The sequence below is a fragment of the Psammomys obesus genome, unplaced genomic scaffold (assembly GCF_907164565.1).
Source record: "Psammomys obesus unplaced genomic scaffold, mPsaObe1.curated_primary_1811, whole genome shotgun sequence".
Taxonomy (NCBI): Eukaryota; Metazoa; Chordata; class Mammalia; order Rodentia; family Muridae; genus Psammomys; species Psammomys obesus.
The window spans coordinates 13803468-13825402 of record NW_026586173.1 but is presented as its reverse complement, the minus strand read 5'-3'; the positions used below and the strand labels follow the sequence as shown (position 1 = coordinate 13825402).

Sequence of the window (21935 nt, the reverse complement as noted above, 5' to 3'; positions counted from 1 at the left end):
GAGATCAAGGGTTTGGTTGCCAGCACCCAGTTGACACCTCTTGGCCGTCTCTAACTCCAGCTCCGGGGAACCAATCCTTTTCTGACCTCTGAGGGTACCTGTCCCAACATGGCACATACTGACAATCAAAAACCACATATTCGGGCCTGGAGAGATGGCTCAGCATTTGAGAGCACTGGCTGTTCTTCCAGATTGGACCTGGGTTCAGTTCCCAGCACTCACATGGCAGCTCACGACTGTTCCAGGGGATCTGCTCCTCACACAGACATGCATGTAGGCAAAACACCAATGCACATAAAATAAAATTTTTAAAAAGACCCACATATTCACATAATTTTAAGTTTTTTCCAAGACAGGGTCTTAAGTAGTAGCTCTGGCTGTCTGGAACTATGTAGGCCAGGCTGGCCTTGAACTTACAGAGATATGCCTGCCTCTGCCTTCAGAGTCTGGCAATTTTTTCTCTTAATGGGCATTGGTGTTTTGCCTGCATGTATGCCAGTGTGAGGGTGCCATATCTCCTGGAACTGGAGCTACAGATACTTGTGAGCTATCATGTGGGTGCTGGGAATTAAAACTAAGAACTGTGGAAGAGCAAGCAGCCAGTGCTCCTAACTGTTGAGCTGTCTCCCCCGGCAATTTCCTTTAGAAAAAAAAATTTTAAAGGGTTTCATGTAGCCCAGGCTGGCCTCCAATTCCATATGTAGCCAAGGATGACGCCTGGGCCTGCTGAGTGCCATTTCCAAGTGCTATTACAGGCTATGTAGCGTTGCAGATGGAACCCAGGGCTTTGTGAATGCTAGGAAATCATTCTACTGATTTATACCCACAGCCCTGTGACTTTTTTTTTTTTTTTTTTAAATTGAGGCAGGTCTCTTGTAGCCTAGGCAGGCCTCAGACTCCTGATCATCTTGCATCTCCCTTTTGAGTGCTGGGATTGCAGGTCTGTGCCACCATGTCTGGCTTAACTTTGGATAGCGGTAAGCGCCACACACAGAAATGGAGTAAAGCATGCTCGGAGGTGGTGGCGCACACCTTTGATCCCAGGGCTCAGGAGGCAGAGGCAGGTGGATCTTTGAATTTAATGCAAGCCTGGTCTACAGAGCGAGTTCCAGCACAGCCAGGGCTACACACACAGAGAAACCCTGCCTCAAAAAACAAAACAAACAAGGCTGGAGAGATGGCTCAGAGGTTAAGAACACTGTCAGCTCTTCCAGAGGTGCTGAGATCAATTCCCAGCAATTCTAGATGGTGGCTCACAACCATCTAGAATGAGATCTGATGCCTTCTTCTGGTGTGCAGGTGTACAGCAGACAGAATACTGTGTATATAATATATAAATAAATCTTAACAAAACAAAAAACACTCCCCCCCAATATAGACTAATGCTAGAAATTGTAGTTGAGCACAGGCTAGCTCAGGCTGAACAGAAAGTTGGCCTGATGTCTGCCATGTGGCTCTGGGAGGTGAGTCCTGCTAAGAAGCTTCTGAGGTGGGCATGAATGGAGCCCACAGACACAGCTCCTGAGGTAGCCTTTCAGTGAGCCCACAGACACACATAGTCTAGGCCAGGAGATGTGACTGCATTTTTTTCTTAGTAAAAGCTGTGGAGGTGATAAAGGAAGGCCATTAAACTATGTAATATTGGCACTCAGAGGAGTTTTGAGGCAGGGGGATTAAGTTGTAGGCCAGCCTGGCCTAGATAGCCAGTTTTCAAAGCTCTCAAACGTACTGCAAGTGTGGTGGTAGATATTTTTAGTCACAGCACTCGGAAGGCAGAGGCAGGTAAATCTCTGAGTTCAAGGCCCGTCTGGTCTACATTGTAAGTTCCAGGACAGCCAGGGCTACATAGCCAGGATCTGTCTAAAAAAAAACAGAAAAACAGGACAGAAGGCAAGACGTATCCATTAAGAGACATACTGCTCTTCCACAGGACCAAGCTCACAGCTGCCTGTGACGGCCGCATCACAAAAATCTGAGGCCTCTGGCCTCTGCAGGCACCCACACAGACCCGCGCACAGCCACATGCAGGTAATATGCACATATATATTGAAAAGTAATTAAAACACTTTTCTGAAGCCAGAAAAATTTTGGGATGATGTCAGTAATCTCAGCTCTTGGGAGTGGAGCCTTCATTGCTACTGGGCAAGTGTGAAATTAGCCTGTATTACAAGAGAGCTCTCAGAACTAAAGACAAAACCACAGAAAACAGGCGGTCATGGGGCCTCACACCTCTAATCCACCCACAAGGGTAGGCACGTGCAAGAAGAGTGCTGAAAGTTAGAAGACAGCCAGGTCCTGTCTTTCTATACCATCAAATAGAGAGTCAGCTTCCTGTTTTATATAGGGCTGCTGCACGTACAAAGGCCCTGAGGTTTGAAAGTGTCTGGTTCGAGATAGAAAGGGGAGACGGGAGTCCCTGAGGGTGGTGGGGGAGGTGGAGTGGTGTGCAGGCAGACCTCAGGCTGCAGTAACTTCAACAAGATGGCAGGCACCAGGGTTAAGCAGGGCAATGATGTGCTGACAGATTTGACAGCAGTCTCCGTGGCTACAGAGCGGATCAGAGACTGGTAGGGAGTGAGAGAAGGGTGCAAAGGAAGCACAGCAGAAGAGAGTGACAGGAAACCAGCGGACACGATCACCCAAGCACTTCTGGTCATCCTCAGTCCCCAGACAAGAAGCGCATTCACAGCTGTTAGACTTATTTTAATGACACCCTAAAACTCAGGTGGAGGGCCAGCAGGGCCAAGGCTCAGCAGCTATAAAAGACGGGCCCTACACCTGCCCAAGGCAGGTCGTTGCAGAAAGGCACTCACAGTGGGGAGCTGGGCAGTTCAGGGCCCCGATATTTCTTCATATAAAATCAGGATGGCAGGGCCCCGAGGGTGAGGAACAAGAGAAACCATCCCAGATAGCTGAGAGGTTAAGGGAGTTGGGTGCTGGCAGTAAGAATGTGTTAAGTCAGTGCCCTAACCCAGCATGAACACACACTCTCACACACACACACACACACACACACACACACACACACATATATTCACTGTCTCTCTGCAGTCTGCAGCTGGGAGCTGGTGGGGGGAAGCCTCATGGTCAAAGCCCTTCTTCTCCTCCCTTCTAGCTGGTACGAAGTTGATAATCTGTGGGGGAAAAAAAATAAAAAGAACAGGAGCCACCTGAGAATTGAGAAAGGGGAGAGAGGGAGACTCCTCCAACATGGGTCCTGACACACAGAATTACCCCTGGAAGTATTTCACGCTTAGGGCTTATAGGCTTGGGACATAGCTCCAAAACGGATCCACTGCTCAGAAGTCCAGATGTGGCTGGACGGCAGGTCCTACCTATCACGTGTAAACTCCTGTTTTCTACCCCTACTATCACAAAAAAAATCCTGCTTAGATTAGGATGGGTCCCACACAGGAACCCATACGCAGGCAGCACATGGAGGTGCTAAGTGCCAACGTCTTGTTCAGATCTTACCATCACCGTGGAGAGGCCAGCCTCACCATTTTAAAGACGTATAAGCTAACGCCCAAGGAAGCATGGCTTACTTACAGGCTCAGTACTAGGCATGTTATGCTTTAGAACTGTCCCGAACACAGCATCGGTCCCCATTCCCCCCATCTCCTTAACTGCACTGCCCCAGAGAGCCCATTGATCTTACCGCCACTCTGGGTGATGTAACGGACCCAGGGCAGGGCCTGGTATCCACTTTTCTCGATGATCTTCATGTAACGCACCTGGAGGAAGATGAAAAGGAGTGGCTCAGCAGCAGAGCTTCCTCCGAGAATTCTGTGAGGAGCTGAGGCATGACTTTCGGGGAGAGCCCCTGCCTGTGTGTGCCAGTTCCTGGGTTCAAGCCCTAGTATTGGGGGGGGGGGTACTGGGGAGGGAAGGTGAGTAGAGTCAGAAGGAAAAGTGATGTTTTATACAGGACACACCTGAAGGTACAGGATGATACAAACTGGGCGTCTCCGGGCATGACATGGGCAAAGAGGAGGTGATCCAGACCAGGAGGATAAAGGTGTACAGACGGGAAGATACAGGACAGAGTTGGGGAACAGATCTAGAGAATAAAGAATACTCTGAGGGTAGAAGAGGGCAGAGGGGAACAGTGACTGAGCAAGGGGGTGGCAGGTGTGGGCGTGAGTGGTGCAGAGGGAGAAGCCCCAGCCTGAGAACAGAGGAGGCGACAATGGCAGGGAGAAAACAAAGAAACTGAGAACCTGGCACGGGGACACATGACTTTCCTCCCGGTGCTGGAATCGAGACAGAAGAAAGTCATAAATTCAAGGCTGGCCTGGGTTGTGCAGTCAGCTTGAGACCAGCCTGGACTTGGCTCACTTGGGTTACAAACAAAATAAAAATGCCTGGTGTGGTAGTGCACACCTCTGATCTCAGCGCTTGAGAAACAAAGGCAGGCAGGCAGGTCTCTAAGAGTTCAATGCCACCCTGGTCTACATAGCAAATTCCAAGTCAGCCTGGCTACAGTGAGATCCTGTCTCAAATCAGGGGGCTTGCACTGGCTGGTTTTGTATGTCAACTTGACACAAGTCAGAGTCATCAGAGAGAAAGGAGGCTCAGTTGAGGAAGTGCCTCCCTGAGATCCAGCTATAAGGCTTTTTCTCAATTAGCCGTCAGTGGGGGAGGGCCCAGCCCATGGTGGTGCCATCCCTGGGCTGGTGGTCCTGGGTTCTCTAAGAAAGGCTGAGCAAGCCATGGCGAGCAAGCTCCTCCATGGCCTCTGCATCAGCTCATGCTCCAGGATCCAGTCATACTTGAGTTTCTGTCCTGAGTTTTTCTCTTTTTTGTTTTTGTCTGTTTGTTTGTGTTTTTTGAGACAAGGTTTCTCTGTGTAGCCTTGGCTATCCTGGACTCGCTTTGTAGACCAGGCCGGTCTCAAAACTCACAGAGATCCACCTGCCTCAGCCTCCCTGAGTGCTGGGACTACCACCATACCCACTCTGAGTTCTTTCAGTGATGGAAGTGTGAGCCAAATAAGTCCTTTCCTCCCCAATTTGCTCTTTGGCCATGGTGTTTTGTCACAGCAATAGAAACCCTAACTAAGACAGAGCTGGAGAGATGGCTCAGTGGTTAAGAGCTCTGGCTACTCTTCCAGGGGAGCTGGGTTAGAGTTCCAGCATCCACATGGTGGATGGCAACCTCCTGTCACTCCAGTTCTAGGGGACCTGACATCCTCTTCTGACCTTCACAGGTACTGCACACACACAGTACAAAGACATATATGCAGGCAATACACATAACATAAATAAAAGCTCAGGTGAATAAATAAGATGTGAGAAGCCAGGAGGGAGGGCAGCAGAGAACCTCCCCGCCCTGTTCCTCACCTGGATGCCAGAAACAGTGAAGTAGGGGATCTCAAACTTGACCCCGATGGGCGGCCGGCCCTCCACCTCCTCAGTCTCCACGCTGGGGAGGCCAAAGTGGGCGCGCATCAAGTACTCCTTGCCCCCCTGTGAACACACAGAGGCTTCAGACTCTCGGGGTGGCCCCTCTGTCTCTTAGGCCACCCTCACAGCAGCGTACCTGTCCATTGCACAGACTTCAAAGTCAAGAATGCTGGCTGAGACTCATAGGAAAAGCCTGTGCTTGTACAAGCAAGGAAAGGGTGCTAACTCTTGTTCCTCAGTCTGGAGGAGACAGACAGACAGAAACACACACACACATACACACAAAGTGACAATAAAATAGAGCCACCAGTGTTCCAAGAATGTGGAGAATGTGGGTCCTATCTGGACAGTGGGACACACACACCTTTAATCCCAGCATTTGGGAGGCAGAGGCAGGTAGATCTTTAGGAGTTCGAGACTAGTCATGGCTACACAGTAAAAGACCCTGTCTAAAAACTAACAAGAACAAAAAGAATTGCGTCAATCGTAATCCATCCCATTTCACAGATGAGCTGAGTCTATAAAGGAGAAACCAGAAACGAAGGCTGTATTCCTGAAGGACTGGCGGGGGGGAGGTATGGTTTCAAGAGGCCTCAGTGTCCCCTCTTTGGTTTGGATAGGCTTGGGTTTTTCTGACAGGGTTTAATGTAGCCTAGGCTAGACTGGAAGTAGTCATGTCAGCATTCTTTATCTTTATCTGAATTCTTTATCCTCCTGCCTCTGCCTCCCAAGTGGGAGATGGACAGCCATGGCCACCATATCAAGTGTGTGCCAATCAGAACACAGACAGCCTGGGTTCCCCCTTCGTCAGCCCCCATTGATAGCCACATGCATGGCAATGAGGTTCTCTGAGATATTCTTCACCTTGCCCTCATGTGGCCCAGGCAAGCCCCCCCACTACCGCTCAAGTCCCCTTTCACCCCAGGCCCCCTCTCCCAGGACTCACAGGGAAGGACTTGATACTCCAGATGACAACATTCTTCTCAGGCACATACTTCGCACTGCCTACGCTGGTCTTGAAGCGTGGGGAATCTGCATCACTAGGTACGGGCACGGAGATCTCCACACCATTGGCCACCGATTGCTTCTTAAACTGACCCTTGGCCTGCCAGAAGAGAGAAGGAGGCAAAAAGAATTCACACCCACGCAAGGCTTAGTGGGGGATGCTTGTGATCCCAGCTGCTCTGGAGGCTGAAATAGGGGATCTCAGGTCCAACGCCGGCCTGCACTATAGAGACAGCACTGCAGGGCCGGCCTGCGCAACTAAGTGAGACCCTTTTTGAAAATGCAAATTAGATTAAATTAAGGCTGGGAAAGCCAGGAATGGTGGTGCATGCCCGTCATTCCAGCCCTTGGGGAGCAGAGACAGGTGGATCTCTGTGAGTTTGAGGCCAGCCTGATATATAAAGTGAGTCCAGAACAGTCAAGGCTACACAAAGAAACCCTGTCTCGAAAAACAAACAAACAAAAGGAGGCTGAGAATAGCGTGATGGCTAGCTTACAGGAGGTATGCTAGCAGGTAAGAGCACTTGCTGACTGGCTGGAGAAGCTGGGACCCACGTGGTAGAGAGAGAACCAACTCCCATAAACTATTCTCTGACCTCCATTACATGTGCCTACACACATACATACCCATGCACACAGTAAAATGTGGCTGGGTGTGGTGGTGTGTGCCTTTAATTCTAGCACTTGGGAGGCAGAGCAGCCGGATATCTGAGTTTGAGGCCAGCCTGGTCTTCAGAGTTCCAGGATGGTCAGGGCTACACAGAAAAACACTGTCTTGAAACCAAGACCACCCCCAATTAAATTAATTAAATTAAAATGTAATAAAAATAAATAATAGACGCGTGGGGCGGCACATGGCTTTGACTCCAGAACTTGGGAGGCAGAGGCAGATTGATCTCTGTGGGTTTTCAAGGCCAGCCTTTGGGGAGAGGTCAGAGGTTTGGGAGGGAACAAGAGGGTGATGAGGGGGTGGAGATGATACGTCATGTGAATTATGAAAATGTCATTGTAATATATGATTGATATATATTAATATAGGGGCTGGTGAGATGGTTCAGTGGGAAAAGGCACTTGCCACCAAGCCTGAGAACCTGAGTTAAATCCCAGGACCCACATAATAGAGGAGAACTGACTCCCTCAAATTGTACCCTGACATCAACACACACACACACACACACACACACGAATAAACATATAAATGTGTAACTTTTTTTTAAAAGTGTGCATGCTAATAAACTGTTTTAAAGCCGAGATCTTGCTTAAAAAAAAAATTAGATCTGGAGAGACGGGTGAGAGGTGAACGTTCCAGTTTGATTCTCGGTGTCCACACGGCAGCTTCCAACCACCCATGACTAGTTCTAGGGGATGCAATGCCCTCTTCTGGCCTCTGTGGGCAGTAGGCAAGCAAGTCTTGCACATCAGACACACACGCAGGCTAAACAGCCGCACACACAAATTTAAGGGAGGGGGGGACTTAAAAACAAACAGAAACCTGAATGCCCAACCAGGAGCCCTGCTGGTCAGAAGGTGCTGTGGGGCCAGCACTGAGAAAGCCTTCCCCTGGGACTCACCTTCACCATGATCTCCACGCGGCTATGGGAGAATTTCTCAATGACTGACTCAATCCAGATCAGGGGTTTGACCTGCATGCAGAAGAGAAGGCCATTCTCACTGACTCTGACACCAGCCCCCCGGTCCACTCCCTCCCGCTTCCTTTGTGCTGGGCCGGGCCATGGCTCACCTGGGTGCTGAGGCGGTAGGACATGAGTTCAAAGTCCCCATCCGGGGGTATGAAGGAGATGGTGCGGTCATTGTCAAAGCGTGAGAGCCTCACGCACTGGTGGAATTTCACATCTTCCAGTTCCACGGACTTGTTCTTGCTGCCTGAAACTCGGGAGTGGAGCGAGCAGAATGACCCTGGGGCTGAGGAGGGGCCCTGCCTGCTCCACCACCCCTACTGACCACTACCTTCTCCAGGTATGCAGAGAAGGAAGCCTAGGGCCTGGACTGAGGGCGGGGGAGCTGAAACAAACCCAGTTTGCCTCCCATTTCTAAGCTTCTGTTTTCTATTTTCATTTCATTTCATTTGGAGTTTATTTTTCTAAAACTTTTATAGAATTTTTTTTTTTTTTTTTTTTTTTTTTACATTTTGAGTTTTTGAAACAGTCTGTCTAACATAGCCTTGGCTATCCTAGAATTCCATGTGTAGAGCACGCTGGCTTCCAACTCACAGAGAACTGCCTGCCTGTTTCCCAAATGCCAGGATTAAAAGCATGAGCCACCATACCCAGCACAAATCTTAGGGTTTTGTTTTTTTCTGTGTAACCTTGCCTGTCCTGGACTGTCTTTGTAGACCTGGCTGGTCTCAAACTCATAGCAATCAAATACCTCTGCCTCCCTGAGGGCTGGGATCAAAGGTGCGCGCCACCACACATGCTAGTGTTTGTAATTAGATAGAGGTCTGGGTGTTTGGGTCACTGCATGTGCATGCACGTCCTGACGCTCACAGAGGCCAGAACATGGTGTCAGATTTCCTGGAGCTGAGTTGAGCCACCAGCCGTAGGTGCTGGGAGCTGAACTTCGGTTCTCTGCAGGAAGAAGAAATACCCTGAGCCACTGGGCTGCCTTCAGGACCTAGTTTTCCCTTTGTGTGCATGTGTGTGTTGTGAGCATATCTGCACGTATACGCGCACTAAAGGGTTCACCGTGTGCGCGGAGGAACCTGAGGGTAGTCACTGCCTACCTTCTCTAAATCATCAGTACACTTATTTCACTTGGGAGGTAGAGCATGCCTGCCAGGCGCATGTGTCAGAGGACAACTTGTAGGAGTCGGCGCGCTCTATTTCCGTGGGTCCTGGGGATTGAACTCAGGCTGGCAGGCTTGCTGGCTCAGTGGTTAGGAGCACTGGCTGCTCTTGTGGAGGATCTAGGCTCAGTTCCCAGCTCCTATATGGGGGCTGACAACCATCCAGCCCAGTCCCAGGGAATCTAACACCCTTTTCTGGCTTCTGTGGGCACCGCACACACATGGTACATACAGGCAGAATACCTACACATGATAGATAGATAGATAGATAGATAGATAGATAGATAGATAGATAGATAGATAGATAGATGATAGATAGATAGGCTGGGCAGTGGTGGCACACGCCTGTAATCCCAGTGCTTAGGAGGCAGGGGCAGGCGGAACTCTGTGGGTTTGAGGCCAGCTTGGTCTATAGAGCAAGCTCCAGGATGGGCAGGGTCACACAGGAAGAAACCCTGCACCACCACAGCAGACTGTATGCCTGCTTTTTCCATGTGTTCTGGGGATCTGAACTCGGGTCTTCATATTGCTGTGTAAGTGATTTGCTGGCTGAGCCACCTCTTCAGCAGCTCTTCTCTTCTGTTTTTGTTTGGGCTGGGCCTGCTTTCCTTTCCTTTGTTTTGGTGTGATCTTTTGAGATAGGATCTTATGCAAGCCAGGGTGGCCTAAAACTTACTAAGTAACTGAGGATGACTGAACTCCTGCTTCTCCCTCCCAGGCTCTGGAACCACCTGCATGTAACTCGATGCTTGCCATCTGTCTGGTGTTTGTTTGTTTGTTTGTTTGTTTGGCTTTGTGTTACTGTGTGTGTCCATGTGTGTATATGTGCACAGGCGTGTATGGCCATCAGAGGACAGTCTGTCAGGTGTCTCCAAGTGTCATCCACCTGTTTTTTGGTTTGCTTGTTTTTTCCTTTTTCTTTACTGAGATAGCATTCCTCCTTTGGCCTGGAAGTTGCTGATTAGGCTGGGCTGGGCCCCTCAGAATTCCTAGCGCCCCACTTGTCTCTGCCTCCTTCTCTAAGATACTCCCACTAACTTAAGGAGAAAATGCCCTTGGACTCCTAATCTTCCCACCTCAGCATTCAGAGTGCTGAGATTACAGGCCCAGACTACTATGCCTGCCTCTCTCGAGAGGTTTAAATACGATTAACCTGTCTCCTCCCACTACAATGCCAAGGCCAGACATGGGCTTGATCTGCAGCTGGCTCTCATCAACAAAGAAAGCAATCTTCAGGTGAGCTTTGCTGCTGGGATGGAGGACTAGTCATCAGGCCTGTGAACACTTATCTCATAACTGGCTGTGGTCCAGGAGGCCTAAGGTTGCTTCCTAGCCCATCCCCAGGAAAGGCTCCCCCCAATCTTACGGCCAGTAAGCTCAAAGAGCACTCGGTCATTGAGGCCCAGCCGCAGCTCTGGCATCCCAGACAGAAACACCTTCAGCTTGATGGTGCCCACAATCTCGCTGAGCAAGACACTTCCATTAGCGTTGACCTGTGAAGGGGGTGTCCCAATGTGGGATGTGAACAGTCACAGAGTCCCTTCTCCTGCCCTGGGGACATGAGGCATGGGACTCACCAGGAGGTTAACGGACTCTATGACATCAATGAAGACCTCGTTCTTTTTGTACTTGATTCCCTCAGAGCGCCACGACACAGCATTGGTAACTGTGGGTGGCACTCGAGACTTGCCCGTTTCCAGCTTGTTGCCCTGCTGTGTGATGTACCTGTTGGGAAGAGCGGGGAGTTAATGGCAGGGACCCCTCAGAGGGACCTCCAGCTCCCTGCCCTTCCCCTGTGCTCACTCCTGCAGGATCTTGCTGTCCGTGGTCTGTGGAAAGCCGAAGTCCATGAGCTCATCCAGCAGCTCATACACAATGACAAAGTTGTCTCGGATGCTCTCCTCCTCCAGCTCCTTAAAATACTCACAGAAGACCTGGGCATGGGGCCCCAGGGACAGACATCATGTAAGCTGGGAGCACACTCAGCCAGCCAGGAAGCAATTATAGATGGCCTACTCTGTGCCTGGGCTGCAAGCAAAGAGACTGGGTCTCTCGTGGATCTAGCTAGCTAGCTAGCTAGCTAGCTATCATATAGCATTCTGCCTGTATGTGTGCCTGCACACCAAAAGAGGGCACCAGATCTCACTATAGATGGATCTGAGCCACCATGTGGTTGCTGGGAATTGAACTCGGGACCTTTAGAAGAACAACAGCTAGTGCTCTTAACCTCCGAGCCAAAATGAGGAAAAGGAACAGGTAATGGAATGTGCAGGTGGGGAGAAGGAAACAACAGTTATAAACCTATACTTTAAAGAATCTGGAAAGACAGGTAGAGGAGGGTAAAATGACTTTTCTGGGTGTGGATATGACTCAGGGGTTGGAGGAAACCAGCACCTCCTTTGTAGTAGATCAGGACTAAGCCGACCCCACCCCCTCACTGGGGGATTCTAGGCAGGGTTTTGCTGAGGAGCCACGCTGTTGCACTGTTCACACTGTGAACTCAGAGATTGTGTACTGGAAAAATGTGTTTCTAGTTGTGGCGTGTCCCAACCCTAGCACACACCTCTAATCTAACACTTTCTGTAAACAGGATTAAATGAAGTCAACCACAGGCCAAGAGGTAGAGCAAGCAACCAGCTGACAGAGAGTACGCACAGGAAAAAAACCACAGAGGATGAGAGGAAGTCCGGAGGACGGACAGAGAGATGCACAGGAATAGACAGGAGGGGATTCAGTTTGAAGGGTTTTTAAGGCGGCATGGAGAAAGAGAAGGGGCTTTTCTTGTACATCAGCTGAATAGGAAGGTCAGCGGGATGCTTTCTCTACCTCTCTGAGCTAGCAGGCTTTCACCCAGCATCTGGCTGAGTCTTTACGGCAAAATTAAACATTTGGGATTTTGTTTAAAAGCAATACTTTGTTTTTTGAGACAGGTCCTGGCTGTGGAGCTTAGGTTGGCCATGAACTTTCTATCCTCTTGCTGTAGCCTTCAAAGATGTAGAATGAGAGATCTGATCCATCTTGCTCTCCCTTTAAAAAAAAAATGTGCGGAGGCCAAGTTTGGTGGCTCATATCTTTAATCTAAGCACTCACGAGGCAGACAGATACAAGTGGGTCTTGCTGAGTTCAAGGCCAACCTATTCTACACAGTGAGTTCCAGGACAGCCAGGACTTGTCTCAACCAACGAAAGAAAGCAAACAACAACAAAAAAGTGTGGTGCTGGAGGGATAACTCAGTGGGTAAGAACCACAGAGGACCTGTGGCCCACATCCAGTTCCCAGCACCAAAATGGCGGCTCACAACTGTCTGTAACTCCAGTCCCAGGAGACCCAACATTCTGCTCTGGCCTCTGTGGCCAGAGCATGAAGTACATAGACATACATGCAGGCAAAACAGCCATATACATAAAATAAAAAAATAAGCAAACATTTAACAGAGTGTATGTCTTAGCTTTTCCGTTTACTGTGTCTCCTTACTGGGGACACTGCCTTTGTAGTACTTCCTCTCCAAGGTCAGCGCCTGGCGGGGTGAGCACACGAAGACGGACAGACCAGCCAGCCAATGAGAGCCCAGTACCTACCTCCACAGTCTTGTACAGGAAGGAGTACACCAGGGAGGCATTGGCGTTCTTCAGCGTGGTGGCCACCACTGGCGCAGTAAGGTTAAGGAAGAAATGCCATTTTCAAGGGAGGGCTGGTACATGTCCCCCGCTGCCCCCCCCCCCCCATTCCTGCAAGCCCTTACGGCATGCACAGCCTGAGTTAAGGCGCATGCTCTCAGGGCTATGCCGCCCGGGTGGAGATCTTGGCACTCCTGACCGGCGAGGGCTGGATGCGGTAGAGGTTGCTGTGCTTGATCCACAAGAAGTGCACACGGCCGTGGCTCAGCAGCGGGGCCAGCATGCCCTCCTCCTCTCGCTGCATGAGCAGCGGCATGAAGTGGTCAATCTCCGTCATGGGCACATCGCCTTTGTAGTTTCGGCTAATCAGAGGCTAAGGGCAGGTAGAGAGGACTCAGTCGCCACCAGTACCCTGACCTAGGGTACAAGGGCCTTAGGACATCTAATTTTCTTCTTTCCAACTCTCCTTTTCTCCCCATACACACTGGCCTCTCTTTTGGTTTATGGAGGAGATGGTAAGATAGTACCTTGTGTAACACAGGCTGGCCTTGAATCCAGATGTAACAGAAGATGACCATGAACTCCTGACCCTTCTGCATTCACCCTTGATAGAGCTACAGTTACAAACCTTCTACCAAGCAAACTATATCCCCAGCCTGTCTTTCCTTTTCTTATTTATTAATTTAGACACATTTTCCAGTGCTCGCCAGTTTTGTCTGAAACTCTCCATCCTCCTGCCTCAGTTTCTAGAGTGCTGGGATGACAGGTATTTGCCACCATGTCATGCTCCATGTCTAATTCCCACCAGACATTTTTTTTTTTTTTTCAAGAGCTGAGCACGGAACCCAGGGCCTTGTGCTTGCTAGGCAAGTGCTCCACCACTGAACTAAATCCCCCACTGCCCTCCCCCAACTTATCTGACGAGCCTAGATAAGACTTTAGCTCTGCACACCTCCGTTTTTATGCATGTTATGTGGAAACTCGATACCCACAACTAAAAGCATCCTGGGTGCATACGGAACCCCATCAATTTTCTACTAATGAGTGTTATGCCAGGGATGGGCTTGGGAGGGGGAGGATGGAGGATCAAAAGTGCAAGGCCATCCTCAGCTACATAGTAAGTTCAAAGCCAGCCTAGACTGCATGAGATGGTCCCAAAGAAAGAAGGAAAGGAAGGAAGGAAGGAAGGAAGGAAGGAAGGAAGGAAGGAAGGAAGGAAGGAAGACGATGCCGGGCTAGAGTGCAGGAGAGGACATGCCTACCAGGCATGAGGTCCTTGGTTTCATTCTCAGCACTGCAGAAGTTAGACAAACATCAGCCAGTAAGACTGGATGTCGGAGCCTTGTCTTACCAAGGGCCTGCCATCCCAGCTATGAGGGAGGCTGACACAGGAGAGTGGCAAGTTCAAAGCCTACCTAAGAAGCAGAGTAAATTTGAAGCAGGCCTGGGTAACGCCACCAGATACTATTTCAAAATAAAGAGTAGACAGGGGACTGTAAGAGAGCTCAGTGCTCGAAGGGTCTCGCCACCGAGGCTGACGGTCTGAGGTAGAGATCCTCACACCCACATGGGCGAAGGACAGAACAGATTCTCACATATGCAAAGCAATTAAATAAATGTAATTTTTAACGTGTGAAGATGAGGTTGTGATTTAGTGGTAGTGTCCTGGCTCAGCTCCCACACCCTCCACTGAGGAGGAAGAGGAGGAGGAGGGGCCTTTGCTAAGGAGTTCAGTGTCCACCTTAGCTTTGAGGCAGGTGTCTTTGTCTCCATTTTCTAGGCTGAAGGAGCCGAGGTTTTAAACTATGTCCACAAAAAGCAGACAAGTGGAAGTGAACCACCCCTCTTGAGCTGTCTTGCTATTGTAGCGCAGACCGGCCTTGAACTCCTGGGCTCAGGTCATCCTTTCTGTGGCAGCTTCCAGAGTAGCTAGGACGACAGGTGTGTGGTACAACACCTGGCTCCACTGTCCTTATCGTTTGCTTGTTTCCACATGCACTACATTTTCTGTGTGTGCACGCTGTGTGTGAGAGGGTGATGGTCCATGGCTATGTGGTCAGAGAACTTTGCTAGGATGCCTTCTTTCCCCTTTACGTGGGTTTGGAGCTTAAGCTCAGGACGCCCAGCTTGGGCAGCCACTGCCTGGACTCGTTGAGCCTGTTTGGTTTTTGAGGCAATGCGTTATGTAGCCCAGGCCTGATTCAAACTCCCTGGGTCTCCTTCTGCCTCCACCTCCGAAGTGCTGGAATTATGGCTGTTTAGGCGGTACTTTGGGATCAAACCTAGATCCCAAAGGCCAGAGGGCTCACAACTGAGGCACATGCCCAGCCCTGTTGTTATATTCCAGGGCTCATGTTTTCATCTCTGCTGCTGTGATTGTCACTGGAGAAGGGTCAGGCGGCCTGCAAGAATAGTGTCGCCCTCCTTCTCCAGAGAGTTCCACTTTGTGCACTTGAGCTTCGGGGTTTGCAGAAGGGTTTCGCTCACTGGTACAGGGCGCTCAGATGGTGGGGATCTTTCTTATTCCCATATTACCTACACGGAAACGGGGGCTCAGAGAGGTGGAGCCCCTTGCCGCTGACACCGGGTGGAGAGGGCGGGTCCCCAGCTCCGAGGGCTGCGCCCTGAACCCGCGACCTCGCCAGGCGTCCCTCGACCCCTGCCTCACCTTGCCCTTGACGTCCAGAATGAAGACTGCAGAGGCCGACATGGTGGCAGCCAGTCAAGCTGGGAGGCGGGTGCAAGCGGCAGAGGCGGCAGCGCTGCTTCCTTCTTCCTGCGGAAGCGCCTTCGCCCAGGTGAGCCTCCAGGTGAGCGCGTCTTAAAGGGGAGGCCGCCAGGTGAGCGCGTCTTAAAGGGGAGGCCGCCAGGTGGGCGGTGTGGGCGACCGCAAAAGCCGAGGGTGCTTCAGGAGCTGGGAAAGGCAGAACCGAAGGTGTGATAGCTTCCCTGGGTGGACGGTGAGACGCCAGGACATTTATCCACTGATTCTTCTTCTCGCGGGCTCGCTCGCCGCCGTGCATCCGAGTGTCTGCGTCTATTCCTTCACCCCCTCTTCCGCCCACCCCTGTATCCATCCCCGCCTCCACTCACCTACCTACCCATCCATTTATCAGCCCCTCCCACATTCACACAAACCTTCACATCAACGTCCGTCAACCCACCCACCCACGATCCATCTATCCATCCACCGGGGCTGCGTCTCTAGCTTCTCTCTCCCACACACAGCAGTATCAATAGACCTGGCTCTGTTCTGTCCGTGACCCGCTGCCCACCACTACAGGTCAGGATTGGTAGCCCTCTCACGCACACTATCCACTTTACTACTCTGTTTAATTGTTGTTGTTTCGAAACAGGCTTTCTCTGTGTAGCCCTGGCGGTCCTAGAACTTGCTCTGCAGACCAGGCTGGCCTCACACTTAAGAGATCCACCTACATCTGCCTCCCGAGTGCGGGGATTAAAGGCACCACCATGCTTAGCCTGTTTTTGTTTGTTTGTTCTTGATGATGATGATGATTATTAATTCTCTTAAAAATAACCCAGGCTGGTCTGGAGCTCATTATACGGCCCAGACTGGTTTTCAAGTACAGAGATTACAGTCCTGAGCCACCATGCCTGACTTTGGTTTTTTGTTTGTTTGTTTGTTTGTTTGTTTTTTCTAAATTTATTATTTTTTTAATAGCCAAGGCTAGCCTTAAGCTCAAGATCATCTGTCTCTACCTTCTCATTGCTGGGATACCGTTTTGCGGAGGGTGATGGGGAAAAACACAAAAACAAAACCACTCCAAACCTCAGCAGAGCCGTCTGTGTGGCGCTCGGCTGTGGAAGAAACGTTTACTGCATGGCTGCCAGGGGGCGACATAAGCCCGCTCAGGCCTCGTTGCCGCCTCAGACCTTTACCGGTCCAGGAGTTCCAAGGCTGAGGCAGAGCGCCTGTATGGAAAGCGTATCAGCCACCACCCGGAGGACCGGAGGACGCCGAGCGGCGCAGCGTTCGGGCCACACAGCCGGGTTATCGAGCCAGGGTTCTGTTGTTCCGGTTGTTTTTTTCCTGGGCAGTGGAACTCCCCACCTTTGCGTGTGCCGGGCAAGCGCTGTCCCAGTTACGCTCCCAGCCCTTAAAATGTTTTTGTTGGGCGCCTCCACGGATAGCACAGGCTAAATCCCCAACTCTTCCACCTCTCCTTGCTAGTTGCAACATCTTCAGGCTTGCCATAAATACCTTCCAAGAAGAAATCCTACAGACAACACACACTTTTTTTTTTTTTTTTTTTTTTTTTTTTTCCAAAGACCCCGTCTAGCCCGGGACTTCCTATTCAGCCAAGGATCACTTTAAACTCCCCACCTTCTAAACTCCAGGGTGACATCCATACCCCACCACAGCCCATTGATGGGGTGCAGTGGTGCGAACCTGGGGCCGTGTGTATGCTAGGCAAGCGTTCCACCAGCTAAGCTACAGCCCCCATCTTCTGCATAAGCCTTTGAGGGAAATGGAGAGTTGTTGTTATCTTCCAGTGACAGATGGGGAGACTCAAGTTTGACCCCATAAGGGTAAAGTCGCTCAACAGTTGTGTTTATTTGATTTTGTTACTAGTGTTGTTATATAGCCCAAGACAGCCTGGAAATCATTATCCTCCTGCCTCAGTGCTGGGGGAATCTCAGGAATGCCCAATCATATCCAGTTAGTTTGGTGCTGGGGGTGGAACCCAGGGTTTCTTGCATGCTAGGTCCATGCTCTCCTAGCTGATTTCCATCTCTAAGCTTTTAGGTCGCCTCAGGAGAAGGATCATCAGCTGACTCAGGGCAGCTGGGAATCACCTCACTGTGCTGGGGCAGATCTCTGGGGCTCCCTTGCTTGCAAGGCCACTGTAACACACACACACACACACACACACACACACACACACACACACACACACGGTCTCAAAACTCAAGGTGTGAAGCCAGGCACAGTGGTGCATGCCTATAATCCCAATCCCAGCACTGGGAGAGGCAGAGGTAGGCAGATCTGTTTGAGGACAGCCTGTTCTACAGAGTGAATCCAGGACAGACAAGGCCACAGAGAGAAACCCTGTCTCAGAAAAAAACAAAACCAACAAGCTGTAGAGCCCCCAGAGCCAGGCTGGTGGCCCAAGCTTTCAATCCCAGCATGCTCCTGGCAGAGGCAGGGAGCTCTCCATAGAGAGTTCCAGCAGAGCCAGGGCTACACACTGTCACACTGCTTAAAAGCAAAACACAACAAAAAACAATGTGTGTGTGTGACTGCAAAGTGTGTGGGGGGGTGTCAGCGAAATGGCTCAAAAGTGCTTGCCTAAGGACCCCAGTCTAAACTCCAGGTCCCACATGATTGACGGGAGAGAACTGACTCCTGCCAGTTGTCCTCTGACCTCCACACATATACACAAAACATAAACATAATTTTAAAGGAAGTTGGGTAGCTCCCGAGGAAGGGAGCACATCTGAAGTTGTCCTCCGGCCTCCAGACCTGACTGTGCATAGCACAATACCAGTAACCCTCTCCTGGGGCCTGAGATGATTCCCATGGTAAATGGAGCTCAGAAGCCTGGGCCCAGCGCCCTGGAATCTGAAACCCAAGGCCTATTTAGCTAAAAAATTCATGAGACTGAGCGCCTCAGTCAGGGCAGAGAACAAACTCGCTCTGTCTCAGCCAGCCCAGCCCAGCCTGGCCTAGCCCAGCCCACTGTGGCTCAGTAACCACCACCATCCTCCAGAGGTGGTGCCTCTGTCCCAGTTTGTCCTAAATATTCCATCCTTCTCCCCACCCCTGCTCCTCTCCCCACCAAACCCCACCCCACCCCAGCCCTAGCTTCTGCTCATTAGCCACCTTCTCTTTTCCTCCCTCTAAAGAAATCTAACTCAGTGATGATGACCCTCTCCCTCTCACACCTATGGCTCTTAACCCAGCTCAGTCAGATTCCTGCTGGCCTCAGGTTTCACTCCACAAGGGCCTTAGACTTAGTGATTTCACTCCTCTTCCTGCCTCTTACCCAGCATTGCAAAATTCTCACCATCATGTTTTCTTTGTGTCCTTCTTTCTCTGTGGAGAGGTCCCTCTGACTTCCCTCTTCCTGCCCTGGGCAGGGCCCTCCCTCCTCTGGGTTTTCCCATGCCCAGCAAGCCCCCTGCACAATTGGCTTGTAACTCTGCGTTTTGTTGATATTTGTTTGTTTGGGTTGGCAGGGTTTCTCTGTGTAGCCTTGGCTGTCCTAGACTCCCTTTGTAGACCAGGCTGGCCTGACCTCATACAGATCCACCTATCTCTGCCTAGTGAGTGCTGGAATTAAAGGAGTGTGTCACCACTGCCTGCCTTGTTGATTTTCTTTTAAGATTTTATTTATTTATTTTATGTATATGAGTGCTCTATCTGCATGGACACCAGATCACAGGACACCAGATCACAGGACACCAGATCTCACTATAGATGGTTGTGAGTCACCATGTGGTTGCTCAGGAATTGAACTCAGGACCTCTGGGAAGATCAGCCATGCTCTTAACCGCTGAGCCATCTCTCCAGCCCTTGTTGATGTTTTAATATGGGGTCTTCAGGTAACCCAGACTGACCTTGAACTCCTGATCCTCCGTTTCCACCTGCTGAGTGTGGGAAGACAACCTGCCACACTAGACTTGTATAGTGTATTTTAATATCTATTTTAAATCATTTACATATTTTTCACTTATTTATGTTCTTATTCATGTGTGTGTTGGGGGGGATGGTGCCTGTGCCAGGGCACAACTATGAAGATCGGGGGAGGGGAGCAACTTGAAGAACTTGGTTCTCCTCCCACCAGGTGGGGCTCAGGGATCAGACCCTGGTGATCAGGCATCCCTCAAGCAGCTCTCTTTACCGGTGGAGCCCCGTTTCACCCCTATTTTAAGACTTTTCTGGTAGAGGAATGGAGAGAACCCTTGGCTGATGAAGTGCTGGCCGTGCAAGCCTGAGGACCTGAGCTTGGAGCTCCAGCAGCCACAGAGAAAGACAGTGCAGCAGGGTGGGCAGCTGGAGCTGGCTGGCCTGCCAGTGTAGCTAAACTGGTGAGTTCAAGGTTCAGTGAGAGACCCTGTCTCAAAATCAGTGTAAAGAGCTGTTCTAACCCCCCCACCCCCCACCCCCCACACAAAAGGTACTTGTTTTTTTAATTGTTTTTTTTCGTTTGTTTGTTTTTCCAGACAGGGTTTCTCTGTGTGGCCCTAGCTGTCCTAGAACTCTCACTGTAGACCAGGCTAGCCTCAAACTCACAAAGATCTTCCTGCCTCTGCCTTCCAAGTGCTGAGATTAAAGGCATGTGCCACCCTCCCTGGCTTGTTGTTATTGTTTTAAGACAGGGTCTTATTTTATAGCTCTGGCTGGTCTGGAACTCGTTATGCAGACCAGGGTGGCCTTGAACTCAGAGAGATCTCCTTACCTCTTGATCCTGAGTGCTAGGATTAAAGTTGTGCTTCCAGCAAAAATGGAATAAATCATTTTAAAAAGCCTCCTTTGCGCCTGCGATGCCTGGTTCCTGTCTCTCTGAAAACCATTATTTGTTCATGTCTTTTATGAACAAATTCAGTTCCTCTTCACCCACCCCCACCCCCACCCCCAATGCCATATGGGACTAAAAGGCTAAATATATTTTGCCTAAAAAAATATGCCCCAGGTGCCTGGTAGTAGAACTTTGGAGAGAATGTGGGCTTCCCAGTTCCGCTTCAAGGGCTCAAGTCTTTGCTCTTCCCCATGCTCACTGTGTGGCAGTGGGGAAGTTACTTAACCTCTCTGAGTACTCTCCCCACACTGGAAAGTTGTTGTAAAAACTTCATATAAAAATTCGTACCTCTCCTGGCTCTGAGTCAGCTCTATAAAAACCCAGCTTACATGACTGGAGACATGGCTGAGAAGTCAAGGCTCTTCCAGAGGACCCTGGCTCCATTCTCAGCACCCACATGTGGGCTCACAAACATCTGTAATTCCAGTTCCAGGATTTGATGCCCTCTTCTGGCCTCCTCAGGCAGGAAGAGTCCGCAAGATGCAGAGACAGACATTCAGACAAATGCTCATCCCCACAAGATAAAAAATATTAACACCATTACTAGTTTTCATCTACTCTTTATTTATTATGTTTATTTGTGTGTGGCAGCCTGGGGAAGCCAGAAGAAGGAGCCTCAGATCCAGAGGAGCTAGAGCTATTGGCACTTATGGGTCAACCTACGTGGGTGCTGGGAACCAAACTTGGTCCTCTGCAGGAGTAGTGTGGGAAGCACAAAGATCTACCCCATGCTAACTTTAAACGTTCTTACTATAAAGGGTAAAGCTTCTCTTACTGCCCCAAAACATTTTTCCCTAAAGGGGGCACAGCCTAAAATACATGTTAAATGAAAAGACCTGGGAACTAATGGAAAGGGCCTGCTGTTCTACCACCAGGATGAGGCTTGTGTTTTTCCAGAAAATGAATGAAGTCCCAGAGGGTTCCCATTCTAAAGCATCTGACCAGGACAGCATCCCGGAGACCACCAGACAAGTGAAGAATCTGAAGACAGGGGACAAACCTGTCAAGAAGAGACATTCCAGGAGAAAAATTAAGCCGATGATTGAGAGAGACCAAGGCATAATACTACTGACCCCAAAATGATGCTGTTATATTTACTGACTACATTGCACATTAATCCCCAGCTTGCCAATGCAGCACCTAAATCAATGCTGTCTACGACGAAAGGGAAGACGAAAGGCACGGCACGCTTGGCCTAATGACAGGGTGGTGTATGCCTTCAGTCCCAGCATTCCAGAGACAGAGGCAGTCAGATCTCGAGTTCTAGGCCAGCCAGGCTACACAGAGAGACCCTGACTCCAAAGGGGGAAAAAAAAGAAAAAAGAAACAGGAGAAAGAAAGGCATGCCTATAGTAGGAGACAGCATGATGTTGTTTTACCGTGCTGACGATTGTTTTTAGAGGCCGGATCGGTAGTGTACATCTTTACTCCCAGCACTCTGGGAGGCAGAGGCAGGCTGGTCTCTGTGAGTTCAAGCCCAGGACAGCCAAGGCTACACAGTGGTGGGGGGGGGGGGGGAAGGATTGATTTTTAGGCTTTTATATTTCCAGTCCCAGAA

General features: G+C 50.1%; 1 protein-coding gene across 3 annotated transcripts; it reads right to left on the bottom strand.

Moving 5' to 3' along the window:
* Positions 1-2682: 2682 nt before the first annotated feature.
* Ap1m2 (adaptor related protein complex 1 subunit mu 2) lies at positions 2683-15613 on the bottom strand. Of its 3 annotated transcripts, none has more exons than XM_055601473.1 (12): positions 15502-15613; positions 13050-13206; positions 12795-12862; positions 11020-11150; positions 10794-10941; positions 10583-10709; positions 8152-8300; positions 7982-8053; positions 6352-6510; positions 5343-5468; positions 3659-3734; positions 2683-3134 (listed from the first exon to the last, which is right to left on the bottom strand). In XM_055601473.1, exons 1-12 carry the CDS (start codon positions 15541-15543, stop codon positions 3112-3114), a joined length of 1278 nt encoding a protein of 425 aa, XP_055457448.1. In that variant the 5' UTR covers positions 15544-15613; the 3' UTR covers positions 2683-3111. The 3 variants fall into 3 exon arrangements, with proteins under 3 accessions (XP_055457448.1, XP_055457449.1, XP_055457450.1); XM_055601474.1 differs by having other exon boundaries at positions 8152-8294; positions 15502-15612; XM_055601475.1 differs by lacking the exon at positions 5343-5468.
* Positions 15614-21935: the final 6322 nt, after the last annotated feature.